We start from the raw sequence: 21,422 nt of genomic DNA, 5'->3' as shown, positions 1-21,422 counted from the left end.
CCAACAGATCAGATCTAAGTTTTGCTACATTCAGTCATGAACGGTGGTGAACAATTAAACAACTAACAGGAGGAGACTCCACAAATATCCCAATCCCCAATGATGGGGGAGCCCTGCACATCAGTGCAAAAGATAAGGCTGAACCATCTGCAACAATCTTCAGCTAGAAGTGTCAAGTGGATGATCCATCTCGGCCTCTTCCTGAAGTCCCCAGCATCACAGATGTCAGTCTTCAGTCAATTCGATTCACTCCACGTGATATCAAGAAACAATTGAAGGCACTGGATACTGCAAAGGCTATGGGCCCTGACAACATTCCGGCAATAATACTGAAGCCCTGTGCTCCAGAACTTGCCGCGTCCCTAGCCAAGCTGTTCCAGTTCAGCTACAACATTGGCATCTACCTGGCAATGTGAAAATTTGCCCAGGTATGTCCTGTACAGAAAAAGCAGGACAAATCCAACCCAGCCAACTATCGCCCTATCAGTCAACTCTCGATCATAAGTAAAGTGATGGAAGGTGTTTTAAACAGTGCTATTAAGCGGCACTTGCTTAGCAATAACCTGCTCAGTGACTCTCAATTTGGGTTCCGCCAGGGCCACTCAGCTCCTTACCTCATTACGGCCTTTGTTCAAACATGGACAGAAGAGCTGAACTCAAGAAGTGAGGTGAAAGTGACAGCCCTTGACATCAAGGGAACGTTTGCCCGAATAGGGCATCAAGCAGCCCAAGCAAAACTGGAGTCAATGGGAACCAGGGAGAAAACTGGTTAGAGTCATACCTAGCGCAAAGGAAGTTGGCTGCGGTTGTTGGAGGTCAATCTTCTCAGCCCCAGGAGTTCCTCAGGGTAGTGTCCTAGGCCCAACCATCTTCAGCAGATTCATCAATGACTTTCCTTCCATCATAAGGTCAGAAGTGGGGATGTTCGCTGATGATTGCACAATGTTCAGCACCATTCACGACTCCTCAGATAATGAAGCTGTCCATGTAGAAATGTAGCAAGACCTGGACAATATCCAAGCTTGGGCTGATAAATGGCAAATAACATTCACGCCACATAAGTGCCGGGCAATGACTACCTCAAACAAGAGAGAATCTAACCATCTCCCCTTGACTTTCAATGGCATTACCATCGTTGAATCCCCCACTCAACATCCTGGGGTTAATCACTGACCAGAAACTGAACTGGAGTAGCCATATAAATACCGTGGCTACAAGAGCAGGTCAGAGGTTAGGAATCCTGCGGCGACTAATTCACCTCCTGACTCCCCAAAGCCTGTCCACCATCTATAAGGCACAAGTCAGGAGTGTGATGGAATACTCTCTACTTGGCTGGATGAGTACAGCTCCAACAACACTCAAGAAGCTCGACACTATCCAGGACAAAGCAGCCCACTTGATTGTTTGTGGATGGGGTGCCATTCACTCCCTCCACCACCGACACACAGTGGCAGCAGTGTGTACCAGCTACAAGATGCACTGCAGCAACTCACCAAGGCTCCTTCGACAGCACCTTCCAAACCCATGACCTTGACAACCTAGCAGGACAAGAGCAGCAGTTGCATGGGAACACCACCACCTGCAAGTTCCCCTCCAAGCCATGCACTATCCTGACTTGGAACTATATCGCCGTTCCTTCACTGTCGCTGGATCAAAATCCTGGAACTCCCTTCCTAACAGCATTGTGGGTGTACCTACCCCACATGGACTGCAGTGGTTCAAGAAGGTAGCTCACCACCATCTTCTCAGGGGCAATTAGGAATGGGCAATAAATGCTGTCCGAGCCAGCAATGTCCACTTCCCGTGAATGAATTTAAAAAAAGAGTGGTTAGGACCTGGAATGCACTGCCTGAGAGTGTGGTGGAGGGAGGTTCAATCGAGGCATTCAAGAGGAAATTGGAATGTGATCTGAAAAGGAAGAACGCACAGCGTTATGGGGAGAAGGCCAGGGAGTGGCACTAGGTAAATGGCCCTTTCAGACAGTCAGCGCAGACAGAACAGGCCGAATGGCCTCCTTCTGTGCTGCAACAATTCTGTGATTCCATAATTAGAATGGGTTCACCATTTGTGGTGGCCAAACAAAGTCCAGACAATTCAAAGTCGTATCTTTAACCCTTACATTGCCAAGATCAGGGAAATAGGAAGAACCCACTTTTTAAAAAATATATGTAAAATTAAAAAGTATATCAATAAAACAAATACTATTACAGTACAACCACTCCAATGTCAGCAGCAGCTTTACTAATGCACAATTGGCCCTACAATAATTCTAAAATTTAAATCTACTTGTTCTACCATCCCTTCCTCCTCCATTTTTCTGGTTTCCCATTCTCCTGTTCTTACCTTAACTTTACTTAGCATTTAAGCCAACCTAATTTGATGTATTTCAATAATTCTTTCTGAAACATTTCCCCTCTTTCTGGTGCCCATTTGGAGCTAGGATTGGCCCAAAATTCACTCAATTAAAATCCCAAAGTAACACATGAAATATAAGTTACAAGCAAGAAACAGGCCATTCTGTCCCACCTCACAAGCAAATAGTTCTAATCACATTAACTCTCCATACAAGCAAATAGTTCTAATCAGATTTACCCATCATTTTCATATGCTTTCAACCCCATTTCCTTTATCCACTTATCCAATCTATTGTCTTGGAACTGTAACTCTTAATAACCTTGCCTAACAAAAATATATCAATCTCAGTTTTGAAATTTTCAAGACTTTGCCTCAATAGCTTTTCTTTTGGCAGGGCTGGGGAGCAGGGGCGGGCTGGAGGGGAGTGAAGAGACAGTTCCAGATTTCCACTATGCTTTGTGTGAAGAAGTGCTTCCTGATCTCACCCCTCAATGGCCTAGCTCTAACTTTAAGATGATGCTCCCTTGTTCTGGACTCCACCACCCCCCAAAGAGTTCCCATCTATCCTACTAACTCTAATCAATTTTAAATCAAAAAGTTCCATCAATAGTTTTATAATGAGGTAAGTGCAACGCAAATCAAGGTGCTAAATGATTTCAACATTAAACTGCTCCATCACAAGATTTTGGCATAAACTAACCACTCGGAAATCAGAGAATGGTTACAGCATCTAAGGAGGCCATTTGGCCTGTCACGTTCGTGCCGTCTCCCTGTAACAACTATTCAGCTAGTCCTACTCCCCTGTCCTTTCCCCATAGCCCTGCAATGTTTTTCTCCTCAGATGCTATCCAATTCCCTTTTGAAAGTCCAGATTGAATCTGCCTCCACCACACTCTCAGGCAGTGCATTCCAGATCCTAACAACTTGCTGCGTTAAAATGTTTTTACTCATGTTGCCATTGATTCTTTTGCCATTCACCTTAAATCGATATCTGGTTATCAATCCCTCATGATTTTGAACACCTCCACCAAATTTCCTCCCAACCTTCTCTAAGGAGAACAACCCCAAACTCTCCAAACTATACTCGGTACTGAAGTCCCTCATCCCTAGAACCATTTTCTCAAATCTTTTCTGCACCCTCTCTAAAGCCTTTACATCCCTCCTAAAGTGTAGTGCCCAGATCAATGCTCCAGTTGAAGCCGAACCAGTGTCTTAAAAAGGTTCACTATAACTTCCTTGCTTTTGTACTCTATGTCTCTATTTATAAAGCCCAGGATCCCATGTGCCTTTCTAACCACTTTCTCAACCTGCCCTGCTACCTTTAAAGATTTGTGCACATATACCCTCAGGTCTTTCTATTCCTGCACCCCCTTGAGAATTGTACCTTTTATTTTATATTGCTTCTCCTTGTTTTTCCTACCAAAATGTATCACTTCACACTTCCCTGCATTAAGTTTAATCCGCCACGTGGCCACCCATTCTACAAGCCTATGTCCTCTTGAAGTCTATTACTATCCTCCTCTCAGTTCACAATATTTTCAAATTTTGCGTCAGCTGCAAGTTTTGAAATTGTGCCCCTGCACACCCAAGTCCAGGTCATTAATATAGATCAAGAAAAACAGTGGTGCTAGTAGCAAATCCTGGGAAACCCCACTGTATATCTTCCACCAATCCGAGTTCACCACTACACTATGTTTCCCGTCACTCAGCCAGCTTCATATCCATGCTGCCTCTATCTCTTTTATTCCATGGGCTTCAATTTTGCTTGCAAGTCCATTACATGGCACTTTATCAAACACCTTTTGGAAGTCCATGTACACGTCAACCCCATTACCCTCATCAAGATTTTAGATTTTTAGATTTTAGATTTAGAGATACAGCACTGAAATAGGCCCACCGAGTCTGTGCCGACCATTAACCACCCATTTATACTAATCCTACACTAATCCCATATTCCTACCACATCCTCACCTGTCCCTATATTCCCCTACCACCTACCTATACTAGTGACAATTTATATAATGGCCAATTCACCTATCAACCTGCAAGTCTTTTGGCTGTGGGAGGAAACCGGAGCACCCGGAGGAAACCCACGCAGACACAGGGAGAACTTGCAAACTCCACACAGGCAGTACCCAGAATTGAACCCGGGTCACTGGAGCTGTGAGGCTGCGGTACTAACCACTGCGCCACTGTGCCGCCCATCAACCGACTCTACTACTTCAAAAGAAAGGCTATCACTTCCACACACCCTCTGTCTCATTATTTAAAAAGAAAATTTGCATTTATATACTGCTCTTCACAATCTCAGGATGCCCCAAAGCACTTTACAGCGAATGAAGTACTTCTGAAGAGCAGTCACTGATGTAACATAGGGAACGTAGCCAGTTTTCACACACCCAAAGCTCCACAAACAGCAATGAGATAAATGACCAGATAACTTGTTTTTAGTGATGTTGGCTAAGGCATAAATATTAGCCAGGATATCAAAAGAACACCCCTGCTCTTCTAATAGTGATATGGCATCATGTACGTAATCTGAAAGAGCAAATGAGGCCGCGATTTAATATCTCATCTTGAAGATAGCAGCTCTCTCAAAGTAGAACTCCCCCAGTACTGCACGTACGTTCCAGTCTCTGAAGCAGAACTTGAATCTATGACCCAAAGGCAGAGCACCACTAAGCCAAGGCTGAGCAGTAACTTATTCCTCAATTGTCTTTTACTTGAAAAAAAAATTACCAAGCATAGCATTGTCATGCATGCACATGGCAAGTCAGCATTTGTATTTATATGTCTGACAGCCTTTTAGCGGCTGTACACACGTTGGTGCTACTACTGCCCATCTCATCCAGAGGTAGACAGTAGCTAACTCAGCTATCAGTTCAATACTTGCCATTTTCATAATATTCACCACACAGTGTCAACTAAAATGTGGTTTACAGAAATTACTAAAGAACTCCAACAATGCTTTTAAAAATAATCTTTTCAAATTTTAAATACATTAAGTGCTCATGACAATATAAATGTTTGCTGACTGCATGTTGAAATTCTACTCTCACTGGAATTGTTTATATTTTAAATCCAAATGCCCCACTGGCATGACCGCAATAAAAACCCTGCAATAACTAAGTTTAAAAGTTTTAACATACAGCCTTACTGTACAAATGCTATTTCATGAAATTATTTTGTCTTCGGACACTGCAATAGCTTTCACTCCCATATTGTGTAGAAAACCATCTTATTCCCTCCTGTTCCCCCATACATTAACAAAAAGAGGAAACGACTTTGTTTCTTTTTTAAACAGGAAAGCCGTACCTAACAATATTGTGTGTGCACCTTCACCACAGACTGTAATGGTTCAAGAAGGTGGCTCACCACCACCTAAAATGGCACGAAAGAGGAGTTCAGGTCTGGGGCAGATCAGCCATAATCTAATTGAATAGCGGGGCAGGCTTGAGGGGCTGAATGGCCTACTCCTGTTCCTATTTCTCATGTCTTTACTTTTGTACAAATTGGAACAAACCTTATCCTACTCAATCAAAAACAGGGATCTTCAGTACAAATTTTGTTAATTTAGTAAATGCTGTTCAATGACTGCCAATGCAACTTAACATTGAAGGATTTTACTTAACAACTGGTCCATTTAAAAACAGTTTTCAACTTGCGCAAAAAAAATTTAGCTTCACTCTGAAATACCATCTTTTTCCGTACACCATTCCCAACTACAAGAGACACAGGCATTTATCAATGCCATAGATTTCTTGACACTCACCCTCCGATAGCACACCTACGATTAGGAACTCGGTCGCAATGAATTTTTAGTCACTATTTATTCCTTATAGCCTTAAATCTACAATCATGTGGAAGCTGAAAAGTCTCTTGACATCAGAGTCAGTTTTGCACTGTCCAGCTAATGAATACTGATGGTGTTCCATGTACTTCTGATAAATTTTTGAACTCAACGAGAAAAAGGAAATCTGGTCAGTTTATTAACAGTTTTAAATTCTCAATGATCAGGATAAACTCCATAGCTGAATGCAGACCCACCACTCAAACTATAAAGGTGCCAGTGACTTAAGAAAACATAGCCATAAAGTCAAAAGCAGTTGGTATTCTCTTCAGGACTCAATGCCATTCAACATTAGTTAGGTGCAGCTGTGCACTTCCCTGTAATGATTTTTCAAGTTGTTGAACTTGAGGACAACAACTTGCATTTATTTATTTAGCACCATTAACAGTTTTAAACAGGGGTATACAAGCTCTCAGAGTAGCTGTAGCTAGTTAATTGGGTGGCTAGCTTAAACTGGTTTCTGAGCTCTCGCAAAGCTGATTCATCATTGTTTTCAGACAGTATAAATTCAGGGGTCTCCAAGTGCTACTTGAATGCACAGAGTGTGAAGAAAGGAGTTTGATAAGTGAGGCATTTCGATAAGGAGGAGAACTGTAAATTAATTAAGAAAAAACAATTTAATTTAACAGAGAGAGAGAGAGAGAGAGAGTGAGCGAGTTCTCCAGAAACAGCGAGAGGGGAGCAGGGCTAGCTGCTGCTACCAGCAGTCTGCAGGCATTCGGAAAGAGAAAATAAATCAAGCTGTGACATCACAGGGAAGCAGCTAGGCTGGGTGAGACTTCGGAGCTACAAACAGCATGAGGGGAGAGAGAGCGGCGAGGCACAGGGAGCGAGTCGGTGTGTATCTGGTGGTATTTTATTCTTTTCTTATTTGCTGATTTTTATTTTTTCTCCAATATTTAAGTCTATTTACTAAGACGAAGCTAAAATGCTTCTATTGAGGCGAAAGTGGGAACAGGTTACTGAGTTGGATGATCAGCCATGATCATAATGAATGGCAGTGCAGGCTCGAAGGGCCGAATAGCCTACTCCTGCTCCTATTTTTTATGTTTCTAAAATACCAGTAGTTGGCAGGTAGTTACTCATTTGTTCGTTCCATTTCTAACCTTTTATTTTAATTGTGTTTATTTGACTTCCAATTTTAGTGCCGTAAATAAATAATTTGAGGCATGGCAAGGCTGCTCACACCTGTCAAAAGCACATCCTTCGCCACATGGGACCCCAGGACCCTATCTATGTCCCGGACAACTACATGTGCAGAAAATGCCACTAAATGCAGAAACTCAAGCGCCGAATCTTGGAACTCGAGGAGCAGCTGGTGTCACTGGGGAGCATTCACGAGGATGAGAGATATGTGGATAGCACATTTTAGGAGGTGGTCACCCCGCAGCTGAAGAGAGCGCAAGCAGAGAGGGACTGGGTGGCTGCCAGACAGGCAAGAAAGACAAGGCAGGTAGTGCAGGAGTCCCCGGAGTGCATCCACTTTCAAACAGTATTCAGGCGGGATAGAGAGGGAGGTAAAAGGGGTGGAGGAGTTGCATTATTGGTCAAAGAGGATATCACAGCTGTGCTGAAGGAGGGCACTATGGAGGACTCGAGCAGTGAGGCAATATGGGCAGAACTCAGAAATAGGAAGGGTGCGGTAACAATGTTGAGGCTGTACTACAGGCCTCCCAACAGCGAGCGTGAGATAGAGGTACAAATATGTAAACAGATTATGGAAAGATGTAGGAGCAACAGGGTGGTGGTGATAGGAGATTTTAATTTTCCCAACATTGACTGGGATTCACTTAGTGTTAGAGGTCTAGATGGAGCAGAATTTGTAAGGAGCATCCAGGAGGGTTTTCTAGAGCAGTATGTAAATAGTCCAACTCGGGAAGGGGCCATACTGGACTTGGTGTTGGGGAATGAGCCCGGCCAGGTGGTTGAAGTTTCAGTAGGGGACTACTTTGGGAATAGTGATCACAATTCCGTAAGTTTTAGAATACTCATGGACAAAGACGAGAGTGGTCCGAAAGGAAGAGTGCTAAATTGGGGGAAGGCCAACTATACCAAAATTCGGCAGGAGCTGGGGAATGGAGATTGGGAGCAGCTGTTTGAAAGTAAATTCACATTTGATATGTGGGAGGCTTTCAAAGAGAGTTTGATTAGCGTGCAGGAGAGACATGTTCCTGTGAAAATGAGCGATAGAAATGGCAAGATTAGGGAACCATGGATGACAGGTGAAATTGTGAGACTAGCTAAGAGGAAAAAGGAAGCATACATAAGGTCTAGGAGGCTGAAGAAAGACAAAGCTTTGAAAGAATATCGGGAATGTAGGACCAATCTGAAACGAGGAATTAAGAGGGCTAAAAGGGGTCATGAAATATCTTTAGCAAACAGGGTTAAAGACAATCCCAAAGCCTTTTATTCATATATAAGGAGCAAGAGGGTAACTAGAGAAAGGATTGGCCCACTCAAGAACAAAGGAGGAAAGTTATGCGTGGAGTCAGAGAAAATGGGTGAGATTCTAAACGAGTACTTTGCATCGGTATTCACCGAGGAGAGGGACATGACGGATGTTGAGGTTAGGGACAGATGTTTGATTACTCTAGGTCAAGTCGGCATAAGGAGGGAGGAAGTGTTGGGTATTCTAAAAGGCATTAAGGTGGACAAGTCCGCAGGTCCGGATGGGATCTATCCCAGGTTACTGAGGGAAGCGAGAGAGGAAATAGCTGGGGCCTTAACAGATATCTTTGCAGCATCCTTAAACACGGGTGAGGTCCCGGAGGACTGGAGAATTGCTAATGTTGTCCCCATGTTTAAGAAGGGTAGCAGGGATAATCCAGGTAATTACAGACCGGTGAGCCTGACGTCAGTGGTCGGGAAGCTGCTGGAGAAGATACTGCGGGATAGGATCTATTCCCATTTGGAAGAAAATGGGCTTATCAGTGATAGGCAACATGGTTTTGTGCAGGGAAGGTCATGTCTTACCAACTTAATAGAATTCTTTGAAGAAGTGACAAAGTTGATTGATGAGGGAAGGGCTGTAGATGTCATATACATGGACTTCAGTAAGGCGTTTGATAAGGTTCCCCATGGTAGGCTGATGGAGAAAGTGAAGTCGCATGGGGTCCAGGGTGTACTAGCTAGATGGATAAAGAACTGGCTGGGCAACAGGAGACAGAGAGTAGCAGTGGAAGGGAGTTTCTCAAAATGGAGACGTGTGACCAGTGGTGTTCCACAGGGATCCGTGCTGGGACCACTGTTGTTTGTGATATACATTAATGATTTGGAGGAAAGTATAGGTGGTCTGATTAGCAAGTTTGCAGACGACACTAAGATTGGTGGAGTAGCAGATAGTGAAGGGGACTGTCAGAGAATACAGCAGAATATAGATAGATTGGAGAGTTGGGCAGAGAAATGGCAGATGGAGTTCAATCCGGGCAAATGCGAGGTGATGCATTTTGGAAGATCCAATTCAAGAGTGAACTATACAGTAAATGGAAAAGTCCTGGGGAAAATTGATATACAGAGAGATTTGGGTGTTCAGGTCCATTGTTCCCTGAAGGTGGCAACGCAGGTCAATAGAGTGGTCAAGAAGGCATACGGCATGCTTTCCTTCATCGGACGGGGTATTGAGTACAAGGGTTGGCAGGTCATGTTACAGTTGTATAAGACTTTGGTTCGGCCACATTTGGAATACTGCATGCAGTTCTGGTCGCCACATTACCAAAAGGATGTAGATGCTTTGGAGAGGGTGCCGAGGAGGTTCACCAGGATGTTGCCTGGTATGGAGGGTGCTAGCTATGAAGAGAGGTTGAGTAGATTAGGATTATTTTCATTAGAAAGACGGAGGTTGAGGGGGGACCTGATTGAGGTGTACAAAATCATGAGAGGTATAGACAGGGTGGATAGCAAGAAGCTTTGTCCCCCCAGAGTAGGGGATTCAATTACTAGGGGTCACGAGTTCAAAGTGAGAGGGGAAAAGTTTATGGGGGATATGCGCGGAAAGTTCCTTACGCAGAGGGTGGTGGGTGCCTGGAACGCGTTGCCAGCGGAGGTGGTAGACTCGGGCACGATAGCGTCTTTTAAGATGTATCCAGACAGATACATGAATGGGCAGGAAGGAAAGAGATACAGACCCTTAGAAAATAGGGACATGTTTAGATAGAGGATCTGGATCGGCGCAGGCTTGGAGGGCCGAAGGGCCTGTTCCTGTGCTGTAATTTTCTTGGTTCTTTGTTTGTTCTTTGTACTGATCAGAGAGAGAGGGTTCCTCTGGAGAGTGCAGCGAGAGTCATGACCAGAGTACCATGAGTGGCTCAGCTGTGCAGGGAGGGAGAAGAAAAGACAGGAAAGCAATAGCGGTAGGGGATTCTATAGTTATGAAAACAGACAGACGTTTCTGTGGTCGCAGATGTGATTCCAGGAAGGTATGTTGCCTCCCTGGTGCAAGGGTCACGGATATCACTAAGGGGCCACAGAGCACTCTGGAGGACTAGGGTACACAGTCATGGCCCACATTGGTACCAACGATATAGGTAGAAAAAGGGATGAGGTCCTGCAGGCTGACTTTAGGGAGTTCGGAAAGAGATTAGCAAGCAGGACCTCAAAGGTAGTAATCTACGATTACTCCCAAGGACACATTCTAGTGGGTATAGAAATAGGAGAATACACCAGATGAATGCATGGCTGGAGAGATGGTGCAGGAGGGAGGGCTTCAGAATTCTGGGGCATTGGGACCGATTCTTGGGAAAGTGGCACCTGTACAAGCCGGACAGTCTACACCTGAACAGCAGCGGGATGAATATCCTTGCAGCAAGATCTGCTAGTGCTGTTGGGGATGATTTAAACTAGATTGGCAGGTGGAGGGGAACCTGAGTGCAGTTTCAGACAGGTCAAATTCAAAGCAGGAAATGGGAGGCAGAAAATTAGTGAGTGACTCTGAAGAAGCAAAGGTTAAAAAGTGTGCAGCACAGGAATTTGGCAGTGTTAGAAGTATTTATTTAAATGCAACGAGTATAGCAAATAAAGCCGATGCGCTGAGGGCACAGAGAGACACATGGTAGCACGATATCATTGCTATAACCGAAACCTGGCTTAAAGAGGGGCAAAAAGGCAGCTCAACATCCCTGGATATAGAGTTTTCAGGCAGGATAGAGAGAGGAATAAAAAAAGGAGGGGATGTAGCATTATCGATTAAAGAATCAATTACAGCTGTGAGGAGGGATGATATGCTAAATGAATCATCAAATGAGGCCATAGGTGTTGAGCTCAGAAATAAAAAAGGGCAGCACACTAATAAGAGTGTACTGTGGACCCCCAAATAGTGAAAGGGAGATAGAAAAACATATATGTAGGCAACTTGCTATGTGCAAAAATAATAGGGCAATAATAGTTGGGGATTTCAACTCCCCTAATATAAGATACTAACAGTGTGAAGGGCACAAAATTCTTGAACTGCATTTAAGAGAACTTTTTTAGACAGCACGTAACAAGCCCAACGAGTGTGGGCGCAATTCTAGATTTAGTCTTAGGAAATGATGTTGGGCAAGTGGATGAAGTAAACAGTGGGTGACCATTTTGGAGATAGTGACCACAATACAGTTAGATTTTGCATTATTACGGAAAAGGACAAAGATAGAGCAGGAGTAAAAGTTCTAAATTGGGGGAAAGCAAATTTTACAAAGCTGGCCAAAGTGGACTGGATACAGCGACTTGAAGGAAAATCAGTGGCAAACCAGTGGGAGGGATTCAGAAGCGAAATTCTACAGGCACAGTGTAGATATGTTCCCACAGAGAAAAAGGGTGGTACTGCCAAATCTAGAGCCCCCTTGTTATCTAGAATTATACAGGGTAAGATAAAGCAGAAAAAGAAAGCTTATGACAGTGATAAAAAACTTTACTTTAGAATGCCTTGAGGAGTATAGGACGTACAGAGGTGAAGTAAAAAAGGAAATTAGGAAAACAAACAGAGGCCATGAAAAAATATTGGCAGGTAAAATCAAGGAAAACCCAAAGATGTTTTATCAGTACATTAGTCCTGTGCTACAACACAGGACTATCTGCATGCCAAACTGTGTAAACAGCATGAGATAGACAGAGCTAAGCGATCCCATAACCAATGGATCAGATCTATGCTCTGCAGTCCTGCCACAGCCGTGAATGGTGGTGGACAATTAAACAACTAACTGGAGGAGGTGGCTCCACAAATATCCCCATCCTCAATGATGGGGGAGCCCAGCACATCAGTGCGAAAGATAAGGCTGAAGCATTTGCAACAATCTTCAGCCAGAAGTGCCGAGTTGATGATCCAGCTCGGCGTCCTCCTGAAGTCCCCAGCATCACAGATGTCAGACTTCAGCCAATTCGATTCACTCCGCGTGATATCAAGAAACGCCTAAAGGCACTGAATACTGCAAAAGCTATGGGCCCTGACAATATTCCGGCAATAGTACTGAAGACCTGTGCTCCAGAACTTGCTGCGCCCTAGCCAAGCTGTTCCAGTACAGTTACAACACTGGCATCTACCCTGCAATATGGAAAATTGCCCAGATATGTGCTGTCGACAAAAAGCAGGACAAGTCCAACCCGGCCAATTACCGCCCCATCAGTCTACTCTCAATCATCAGTAAAGTGATGGAAGGCGTCATCAACAGTGCCATCAAGCGACACTTGCTTAGCAATAACCTGCTCAGTGACGCTCAGTTTGGGTTCCGCCAGGGCCACTCAGCTCCTGACCTCATTACAGCCTTGGTTCAAACATGGACAAAAGAGCTGAACTCAAGAGGTGAGGTGAGAGTGACTGCCCTTGACATCAAGGCAGCATTTAACCGAGTTTGGCATCAAGGAGCCCCAGCAAAACTGAGGTCAATAGGAATCAGGGGGAAAACCCTCCGCTGGCTGCAGTCATACCTAGCGCAAAGGAAGATGGTTGTGGTTGTTGGAGGTCAATTTCTGAGCTCCAGGACTTCACTGCAGGAGTTCCTCAGGGTAGTGTCCTGGGCCCAACCATCTTCAGCTGCTTCATCAATGACCTTCCTTCAATCATAAGGTCAGAAGTGAGGATGTTCGCTGATGATTGCACAATGCTCAGCACCATTCGTGACTCCTCAGATACTGAAGCAGTCCGTGTAGAAATGCAGAAAGACTTGGACAATATCCAGGCTTGGGCTGTTAAGTGGAAAGTAACATTCGCGCCACACAAGTGCCAGGCAATGACCATCTCCAACAAGAGAGAATCTAACCATCTCCCCTTGACATACAACAGCAATACCATCGCTGAATCCTTCACTATCAACATCCTGGGGGCTACCATTGACCAGAAACTGAACTGGTGTAGCCATATAAATACCGTGGCTACAAGAGCAGGTCAGAGGCTAGGAATCTTGAGGCGAGTAACTCACCTCATGACTCCCCAAAGCCTGTCCACCATCTACAAGGCACAAGTCAGGAGTGTGATGGAATACTCTCCACTTGCCTGGATGGGTGCAGCTCCAACAACACTCAAGAAGCTAGACACCATCCAGGACAAAGCAGCCCGCTTGATTGGCACCCCATGTACAAACATTCACTCTCTCCTCCACCGACGCACAGTGGCAGCAGTGTGTACCATCTACAAGATGCACTGCAGCAATGCACCAAGGCTCCTTTGACAGCACCTTCCAAACCCGCGACCTCTCCCAACTAGAAGGACAAGGGCAGCAAATGAATGGGAACACCACCACCTGCAAGTTCCCCTCCAAGTCACACACCGTCCTGACTTGGAACTATATCGCCGTTCCTTCACTGTCGCTGGGTCAAAATCTTGGAACTCCCTTCCTAACAGCACTGTGGGTATACCTACCCCACATGGACTGCAGCGGTTCAAGAAGGCAGCTCACCACCACCTTCTCATTGGCAATTAGAGATGGGCAATAAATGCTGGCCTGGCCAGCGTCGCCCACATCCCATGAATGAATTTTTAAAAATTAAGAGCAAGAGGATAACGAAGGAAATGATAGGGCCTCTCAGAGATATACAAGGTAACTTATTCGTACATGCAGAAAATGTGGGCAGGGTTCTTAATGAGTACTTTGTCTGTCCTCACAAAGGAGAGGAATGATACAGACATTGTCGTTAAAGAGGAGTGTGAAATATTAGATATGGTAAGCATAATGAGAGAGGAAGTACTAGAGGGTCTGACATCCTTGAAAGTGGATAAGTCCACAGGGCCAGATGCATTGTATCCCAGGCTGTTAAAGGAAACCAGGGAGGAAAAGCAGATGCAGTGATCATTTTCAAATCCTCACTAGATACAGACGAGGTACCAGAGGATTGGAGGTCTGCGAATGTTGTACCATTGTTTAAAAAGGGAGCAAGGGATAGGCCAAATAATTATAGGCCAGTCAGGCTGACCTCTGTGGTGGGCAAATTATTAAAAGCAATTTTGAGAGATAGGAAAAACTGACACTTAGAAAGGCACGGATTAATCAGGGATAGTCAGCATGGATTTGTTAAGGGAAGGTCGTGTCTTACTAACTTAATTGACTTTTTTTGAGGAAGTAACAAGGAGGACTGATGCAGTGCAATGGATGTGGTCTACATGGATTTTAGTAAGGCATTTGACAAGGTCCCACATGGCAGACTGGTCAAAAAAGTAAAAGCCCATGGGATTCAGGGGAATGTGGCGAGTTGGATTCAAAATTGGCTCATGACAGGAAACAAAGGGTAATAGTCGACGGATGTTTTTGTGAATGGAAAGCAGTTTCCAGTGGTGTTCCACAGCACGCAGTGTTAGGTCCCTTGCTGTTAGTGGTATATATTAATGATTTAGACTTAAATGTGGGAGGCGTGATAGGGAAATTTGAAGATGACAAAAAAATTGGCCGGGTAGTTGATAGTAAAGAGGATAGCTGTAGACTCCAGAATTAGATCGATGGTTTGGTTGAGTGGGTGGAAAAGTGGCAAATGGAATTCAATCTGGAGAATTTGGGGAGAGAAAACAAAGCAAGGAAATAAACAATAAACGGGAGGATATTGAGGGGAGTAGCGGACGTGAAAGACCTTGGAGTGTATGTCCACAGGTCCCTGAAGATGGCAGGACAAGTAGATAAACTGAAGAAGGCATAAATGCATTCCTTTATTGGCCAAGGTCTTCTTTGGCCTCCCTATCTCGAGAGGCAATGGGTTCGCGCCTGGAGGTGGTCAGTGGTGTGTGGAGCAGCGCCTGGAGTGGCTATAAAGGCCAATTCTAGAGTGACAGGCTCTTCCACAGGTGCTGCAGAAAAATTTGTTTGTCGGGGCTGTTACACAGTTGGCTCTCCCCTTGCGCCTCTGTCTTTTTTCCTGCCAACTGCTAAGTCTCTTCGACTCGCCTCACTTTAGCCCTGCCTTTATAGCTGCCCGCCAGCTCTGGCGAGCGCTGGCAACTGACTCCCACGACTTGTGATCAATGTCACAGGACTTCATGTCGCGTTTGCAGACATCTTTAAAGCGGAGACATGGACGGCCGGTGGGTCTGATACCAGTGGCGAGCTTGCTGTACAATGTGTCTTTGGGGATCCTGCCATCTTCCATGCGGCTCACATGGCCAAGTCATCTCAAGCGCCGCTGACTCAGTAGTGTGTAGAAGCTGGGGATGTTGGCCGCCTCGAGGACTTCTGTGTTGGAGATACGGTCCTGCCACCTGATGCCAAGTATTCTCCGGAGGCAGCGAAGATGGAATGAATTGAGACGTCGCTCTTGGCTGACATACGTTGTCCAGGCCTCGCTGCCATAGAGTAAGGTACTGAGGACTCAGGCTTGATACACACGGACTTTTGTGTTCCGTGTCAATGCGCTATTTTCCCACACTCTCTTGGCCAGTCTGGACATAGCAGTGGAAGCCTTTCCCATGCGCTTGTTGATTTCTGAATCTAGAGACAGGTTACTGGTGATAGTTGAGCCTAGGTAGGTGAACTCTTGAACCACTTCCAGAGCGTGGTCGCCAATATTGATGGATGGAGCATTTCTGACGTCCTGCCCCATGATGTTTGTTTTCTTGAGGCTGATGGTTAGGCCAAATTCATTGCAGGCAGCCGCAAACCTGTCGATGAGACTCTGCAGACACTCTTCAGTGTGAGATGTTAAAGCAGCATCGTCAGCAAAGAGGAGTTCCCTGATGAGGACTTTCCGTACTTTGGACTTCGCTCTTAGACGGGCAAGGTTGAACAACCTGCCCCCTGATCTTGTGTGGAGGAAAATTCCTTCTTCAGAAGACTTGAACGCATGTGAGAGCAGCAGGGAGAAGAAAATCGCAAAAAGTGTGGGTGCAAGAACACAGCCCTGTTTCACGCCACTCAGGATAGGAAAGGGGTCTGATGAGGTGCCGCCATATTGAATTGTGCCTTTCATATTGTCATGGAATGAGGTGATGATACTGAGTAGCTTTGGTGGGCATCCAATCTTTTCTAGTAGTCTGAAGAGACCACGTCTGCTGACGAGGTCAAAGGCTTTGTTGAGATCAATGAAAGCAATGTAGAGGGGCATCTGTTGTTCGCGGCATTTCTCCTGTATTTGACGAAAGGAGAACAGCATGTCATTGGTCGATCTCTCTGCACGAAAGCCACACTGTGCCTCAGGGTAGACGCGCTCGGCCAGCTTCTGGAGCCTGTTTAGAGCAACTCGAGCAAAGACTTTCCCCACTATGCTGAGCAGGGAGATTCCACGGTAGTTGTTGCAGTCACCGCGGTCACCTTTGTTTTTATAGAGGGTGATGATATTGGCATCGCGCCTGTCCTGAGGTACTGCTCCCTCGTCCCAGCACAGGCATAGCAGTTCATGTATTGCTGAGAGTATAGCAGGCTTGGCACTCTTGATTATTTCAGGGGTAATGCTGTCCTTCCCATGGGCTTTTCCGCTGGCTAGAGATTCAATGGCATCACTGAGTTCCGATTTTGTTGGCTGTAGGTCCAGCTCATCCATGACTGGTAGAGGCTGGCCCGCATTGAGGGCAGTCTCAGTGACAGCATTCTCCCTGGAGTACAGTTCTAGGTAGTGCTCAACCCAGCAGTCCATTTGTTTGCGTTGGTCAGTGATTATGTCCCGTGATTTAGATTTGAGGGGGGCGATCTTCTTGATGGTTGGTCCAAAAGCTCTCTTAATGCCATCATACATTCCTCTGATGTTTCCTGTGTCTGAGGCCAGCTGAATATGACTGCATAGGTGTTGCCAGTAGTCATTTGTGCAGCGCCTGACTGTTCTTTCTGCAGTGCTTCTGGCTGCTTTAAGTGCTACGGATGTTAACTCGCTGGGGTCTCTCTTGTAGTTCAACAGTGCAATGCGCTTAGCGGCTATGACAGGTTCCAGCTCTTCACTATGAGATTGAAACCAGTCTGCATTTCTCTTCGCATGTTTGCCGTAGGTGGTCAAAGTTGACTCATAGATGGCGTCTCTGATGTGGGCCCACTTGGTCTCAGCATCCCCTGTGGGAGTGTTTTGAAGGGCTGTTACAAGTGAATTTAGAAATTTTTGTAACAGCTGTGGGTGAGAAATTCTGCTCGTGTTGATGCGCGGGTGGCCCTCCTGCTTGGAATGATGCAACTTCTTTGGTCTGAGTCTGACCTTGCTGCACACCAGGGAGTGGTCGGTGTCGCAGTCCGCACTGTGGAAGCTGCGTGTGATTTGAACACTGTTTAAGGAGGCTCGCCTTGTGACGATGAGGTCTAGCTGGTGCCAACGACGCGATCTTGGGTGCCTCCATGAAACCTGGTGACAGGGTTTAGTGTGAAAGAACGAGTTGGTGATGCAGAGGTTATGATAGGTACACAACTCAAGCAATCTCTGCCCGTTCTCATTCATCCTTCCAACGCCATAACGCCCAAGGCAGGAGTGTCATGAGTCATGGTCGGCCCCAACCTAGGCATTAAAGTCCCCCAGCAGGAACAGGTGTTTGGTGTTGGCCAAGGTATAGAATACAAAAGCAGAGATGTAATGCTGGAACTGGATAAAACACTGGTTAGGCCACAGCTGTGGAGTATTGCGTACAGTTCTGGTCACCACATTACAGGTAGGACATAATTGCTCTGGAGAGAGTGCAAAGGAGATTTACAAGAATGTTGCCATGGTTTGAAAATTGCAGCTATAAGGAGAGATTGGATTGGATAGGGTTGTTTTCCTTAGATCAGAGGGAACTGAGGGGTGACTTAATTGGTGTACAAAATTATGAGGGGCTAAATGGACAGAAAGGGCCTGCTTCCCCAAGCAGAGAGCACAGATTTAAGGTTATTGGTGGAAAGATAACAGATAACATGAGGAAAAACATTTTCACCCAATGGGTGGTGGGTGTCTGGAATTCACTGCCCGGATCAGTGGTGGGGCCAGAAACCCTCAACTCATTTAAAAGGTACCTGGACCTACACCTGAAGTGCTGTAACCTGCAAGGCTACGGACCAGGTGCTGAAAGGTGGGATTAGAATGGATGGCTAGTTTATTCTGCTGGCGCAGACAAGATGGGGTGAATGACCTCTTTCTGCGTCGTAACTTTTCTATGGTTCTATTAATGTAGGAAAGCATCTCAAGGCACTTCTAAGAAGCAAAATCAGACATTGAGTCAAAGATGATGATATTGGGAGTGGCTAAAAGCTTGGTCAAAGATGTCGGTTTTCAGGATTATGGGGCGAAGGGAGTGGGAGATGTGCTGAGGGTGAGACCTTGAGTAATGCAGAGATCTGAGACAGTTGGATAAGGTTACAGAAATAGGGGAGTGGCGAGACAAGGAAGATGATTTGAAATCTGTCAGCTAATATAGATTAGTAAGCACAGGAGCAATGGGTGAGCGGGACTTGTAGAATACAGGCAGCAGTTTTGGATGAGCTCAAGCTCATGGAGGTGGAGAATGGGAGGCTGGCTAGGATAGCAGTGGAATAGGGACAGGTTGATAGGGTTCATTAACTGAATGTTTTTCACTTCTTGGAGCAGAGTCCAGGCTCACACAAAGAATAGTTACTTGGGTCAAGTATTGCAGTGGATCAGTCAGTGCCTATGGAACCATATCCCAATGGATCAATCCCTTCAAAAGGGAAGGGTAGAAAACAAGTGACAGAAAAAGTGGTTGATAAAGATTTGCCATAATTAGCTAACGATTAGTTGGCATTGTGCAGAAAGTCGTATATAAATATCAGGGATCTATTACTAGACAGTTGAGTAATAAAACTGATTCTATCATATTGATTCACTTTTTGAAATCAACATCATGTTGCTATGAAAGTGTGCAAACTTGGACTGTGCAGCCAAATGGAACAGCACAAGAACAAAATATATCACAATCATGTACTGTGGTGTATTATTGTGCTAATGATTGCCTTTATGGAACTTTGCATGTAATCTTGTAAAAGTGGATATCAGCATTGCTAATGCTCATGTGAGTGTGTGTGTGTATGCTCATAATCTAATGATCTTACATGCCTTTCTCAATTGTTTAGAACAGAGATGTGCAAACAGATGGGAATTATATGAAGAGGTTAAACAGAGAAATGGTGTCAAGGTGATAATGAAACAACCTTGTGGCCATAATCAGAACAATGCACCGAAGACCTTGAGTTTCCAATTGACTAACAGATGAGACTGGTTAGTGTTTTGCAGTTATATATCTCAAGAATAACTAAAATCCTGTGAAGATGGAAAAGGGGAAAGAGAATATATATCCCGGAAATATACCAGTGTTAAATGTAGGTTAGATCATTAAAATGTTTGTGTTAAGAACCAACTAAGTTATAAACATGAAAGACAAAATATACCATGAAACTCACCATGCTGCTTCTGTTTAGGATTGTACATTTTCCACCATCTGAATATGAGAAATCCGTCTTGAATTCTAAGAGTAAACATTGCAACAGAAAATACAATACTGCGTTAAGTAACACGTTGGTCTTAATGCTCACTGCAATAGCTGCTTGACATTTGTTTAATTGATAACCTGTTGAATAATATATTTCACATCATTGTTGTTTTTGAAAATGTATTCATAGCAGTATTCAAAATGTATTCATATAGCATCATTACTGGGCAAGTAGTGGCATAGTGGCAATGTCACTAGGCTAGTAATCCAGATGCCTAGGCGAATGCTCTGGGGACATGGGTTTGAATCCCACAGCAGATGGTGAAATTTAAATTTGGATTGAATCCAAATAATAAATTTGGAATTTAACGCTATTCTAATGGTGACCGTGAAACCATTGTCAATTGCTGTAAAAACCCATCTGGTTCCCTAATGTCCTTTCAGCAAGGAAATCTTACCTGGCTTACATGTGACTCCAGACCCACAGCAATGTGGCTGACGTTGCCTAGCAAGCCCCTCAGTTGTATCAAACCACTATAAAGTTTAAGAAAAGGAATGAAACCGGACAGACCACCTGGCATCGACCTAGGCACTGGAAATGACAACGGCAAACACAACCCTGTCAGTCTGCAAAGTCCTCCTAACTAACATCTGGGGGCTTGAGCCAAAATTGGGAGAGCTGTCCCAGACACCAGTTAAGCAACAGCCAGACATAGTCGTACTCACCGAAATAATACCTTACAATGTCCCTGACACCGCCATCACCATCCCTGGGTATGTCCTGTCCCACCAGAGTTGGCGGCACAGTGGTATACAGTCAGGAGGGAGTTCTTAACATTGACTCCGGACTCCATGAAGTCTCCTGGCATCAGGTCAAACATGGACAAGGCAATCTTCTGCTGATTACCACCTACCACTGTCCCCCCTTCAGCTGATGAATCAGTTGTTAAAACCAGGTGAGAATGGTGTCTAGGAGACCCTTTCAGCCTTCATCTGGTCTTACTGTAACAGGATTTAATTTTAAATACACCGTGTTTTGAGCTCCCCCTTGGTGAATCCTTGTTCACCGCTTTCCAATTATAAGGCAAAGGAATGAGCACAAACAGGCTTTCTTAGATTTAAAGAAGAAAAGTGAAATTTATTAATTCTTAAAACTTAAACTCTAATTTGGTTAATGCCGACGGATACATGCCACTAAAGGCCTGCTACCCGACCCGACCCCTAACGACGACCGCTCGGGTCGGGTCGGGCCAGAGACACGCGGTAAGTGCTCTGCCGGTAAGTATTAAAAAAATTTTTTTAAACTTACCTGAGCTGGGAGTCCGGGACAAAACTGAGTCTGCGCAGTGAGTGAGTGACATCATTATGACTTCGTCACGCATGCACTGCTGCTTCCTGGAGGTTCCGAGTCCGAAGGTAAGTAAAGGGATGGTCGGG

General features: G+C 44.9%; 1 protein-coding gene across 14 annotated transcripts in view; it reads right to left on the bottom strand.

Annotated features, from left to right (window-relative positions):
* kiaa1109 (KIAA1109 ortholog) overlaps positions 1-21,422 on the bottom strand; it is a 637,888-nt gene that overhangs the window by 561,090 nt on the left and 55,376 nt on the right. For all 14 annotated transcript variants that reach the window (XM_068042417.1, XM_068042485.1, XM_068042453.1 and 11 more), the window contains one exon: positions 19,957-20,021. In XM_068042417.1, the coding sequence (XP_067898518.1) occupies positions 19,957-20,021 (65 nt within the window). The remainder of the gene's footprint in view (positions 1-19,956; positions 20,022-21,422) is intronic.

The sequence above is a fragment of the Heterodontus francisci genome, chromosome 1 (assembly GCF_036365525.1).
Source record: "Heterodontus francisci isolate sHetFra1 chromosome 1, sHetFra1.hap1, whole genome shotgun sequence".
Classification (NCBI taxonomy): domain Eukaryota; kingdom Metazoa; phylum Chordata; class Chondrichthyes; order Heterodontiformes; family Heterodontidae; genus Heterodontus; species Heterodontus francisci.
This window is presented reverse-complemented; position numbering and strand designations above follow the sequence as displayed.